Genomic DNA, 1,933 nt, shown 5'->3' with positions numbered 1-1,933 from the left:
ACTAGGTTAATGTTAATAAAATATGTGATCTATTTTTATATTTTAATTTTATAATTAAATACAGTCTGTATGATCACCTCATCGGGTGTTGAAATCGTTACCGGAATGGTCGTTGAAGAGGTTTCGGAAGGCCATTTCTTCTGCACCGGCTGCCACATCATCTCTTATTTTGCTGGAAAATGGAAAATAGACAAGTGGGATGTATAGTTGCAAAATTTTCATTTTGTGGTTTAATTTTCATATTGTAAAAAGTGTTGGACGGGCCAGAATTTGATCATATTTCATGATATTTTTGACAATTTGCCCCTAATAAATTGATTCTGTTGTGACAAATTCGATTTATTAAGTTACCAAATACAGTGAAACTCCGATTGACAAATACAAAATGATGCCACATTATTACTCCTTACTCATGAGGAAATTAAACTTGAAAATAGAAGCAATCCCAATGAATCATTTGCGCTTCAACACAAGAAAGAGCTGAGCATGATCATGCACACTCTCCAACCTCTTAGCAATTTCATCAGTTTTGGTAAACATTTTGCTGAAAACTTTGTCCACCACTGAATTCCCAAAGCAAGCGATGAAAACACCTTCTAGTGCAGCCCTCAACGGCACAATCAAGCTACCCACCTCAATCTCTCTAGTCTCAAACGGATACAGCAACTCCATCTTCACAACGCTAAAGCACCCGTTCCTCTCTATCACCCTCCTCACCTCCCCCTCTCTCGGATCGTAGAGAGGCAAGTTCAACTCATCTATCTTCTTCTTCTCAACCACTCCCTATATAAAAAAACCACATTATTGTTCAGTTATATATATCATCTCAACTAGGTTATATATAACAATGTTGATGGAATAAAAATAAGCAGTTAGTTAGTTAAGTGACCTCATTAGCCAGCTCCATTAGACAATGTCCAAGATAACTATAGAGGACACTCGTGAGAATCTCCGAATGGGGGATTCCGTCAGGAGCAGCCGCGAATACCAGAATCATGAGTCCTCCGCTCACAACCTCCTCTCCTCTCGCACTCACAAAATCTCCTAAATCCTTTTCATACTGATCAGAGTAGGCCTTGAGCACGGCCTCAGGCGCATCCGAGCAGTGGATCCTGCCCTCGTTAGGCGCCCCCTGAGGCTGCTTGGAGAGCCACTGGACAGCGAAGGAGGAGTGCGCCACGCTGATGGAACTGCAAGGGAATAGGCGGCCGTGGAAGGAGCCCGGCACCCCAGCTGCGTGGTATTAATATCAATTCCGGTCTATTAAAATCATCTTAAAACTTTAAATTTACGTAACTCTCTCGATTTATATTATTTATTCGCAAAAATATATCAAATTAAAGATAATTTTATAAGGATTCCAACGAGATCTCAATTGCATATGTTCCGACGACGTTCGGATGATGAAATTTGATATTTTTTATTTTAGTTTTCGTAAATGTTGATAATCAGATTTTTATCAACAAATACATAAAAAAAATCTCAATAAAACCATGTAAAAGTATCAATAAATATGTGTTGATATTTTCTTGTACTAGTGTTGATATTCTTATATCATATTGTTGATATTTGTAATACAATATGTTGATATAAAAAAACATTTACGAAAATTATTATATGATGACATAATGACGATATTACCCTTTTGTTGAGATTTTGTTTACTATTTATTGAGATTCGTAAGATTTAATCTCATCCACTCATTTTAACACCCTCTTCTGCTCCCTCCCACCGGAGAGGCACTACCACGCTGCTGCGATGCCACGGCCGCCTCTTCCCCCGCAGCTCCATCACCGTGGCGCATTCTTCATACGCACTCCAGTGGCTCTCCCAGCAGCCTCAAGGGGTGCCTAACGAGGGCAGAGTCCACTACCACGGCGCGGGCCAAGATGTGGTCAAGGCCTACTCGGATCAATACGAAAAGGATTTGTCA

General features: G+C 39.9%; 1 protein-coding gene across 1 annotated transcript; it reads right to left on the bottom strand.

The window, feature by feature from the left end:
* Window positions 1-326: 326 nt before the first annotated feature.
* Window positions 327-1,804, bottom strand: LOC125198444 (probable S-adenosylmethionine-dependent methyltransferase At5g37990). The gene is made up of 3 exons (XM_048096783.1): window positions 1,747-1,804; window positions 890-1,233; window positions 327-783 (listed from the first exon to the last, which is right to left on the bottom strand). Exons 1-3 carry the CDS (start codon window positions 1,802-1,804, stop codon window positions 454-456), a joined length of 732 nt encoding a protein of 243 aa, XP_047952740.1. The 3' UTR covers window positions 327-453.
* Window positions 1,805-1,933: the final 129 nt, after the last annotated feature.

The sequence above is a fragment of the Salvia hispanica genome, unplaced genomic scaffold (assembly GCF_023119035.1).
Source record: "Salvia hispanica cultivar TCC Black 2014 unplaced genomic scaffold, UniMelb_Shisp_WGS_1.0 HiC_scaffold_1474, whole genome shotgun sequence".
Taxonomy (NCBI): domain Eukaryota; kingdom Viridiplantae; phylum Streptophyta; class Magnoliopsida; order Lamiales; family Lamiaceae; genus Salvia; species Salvia hispanica.
The sequence above is the reverse complement of the archived record's forward strand: the minus strand, read 5'-3'. Positions and strand labels throughout refer to the sequence as shown.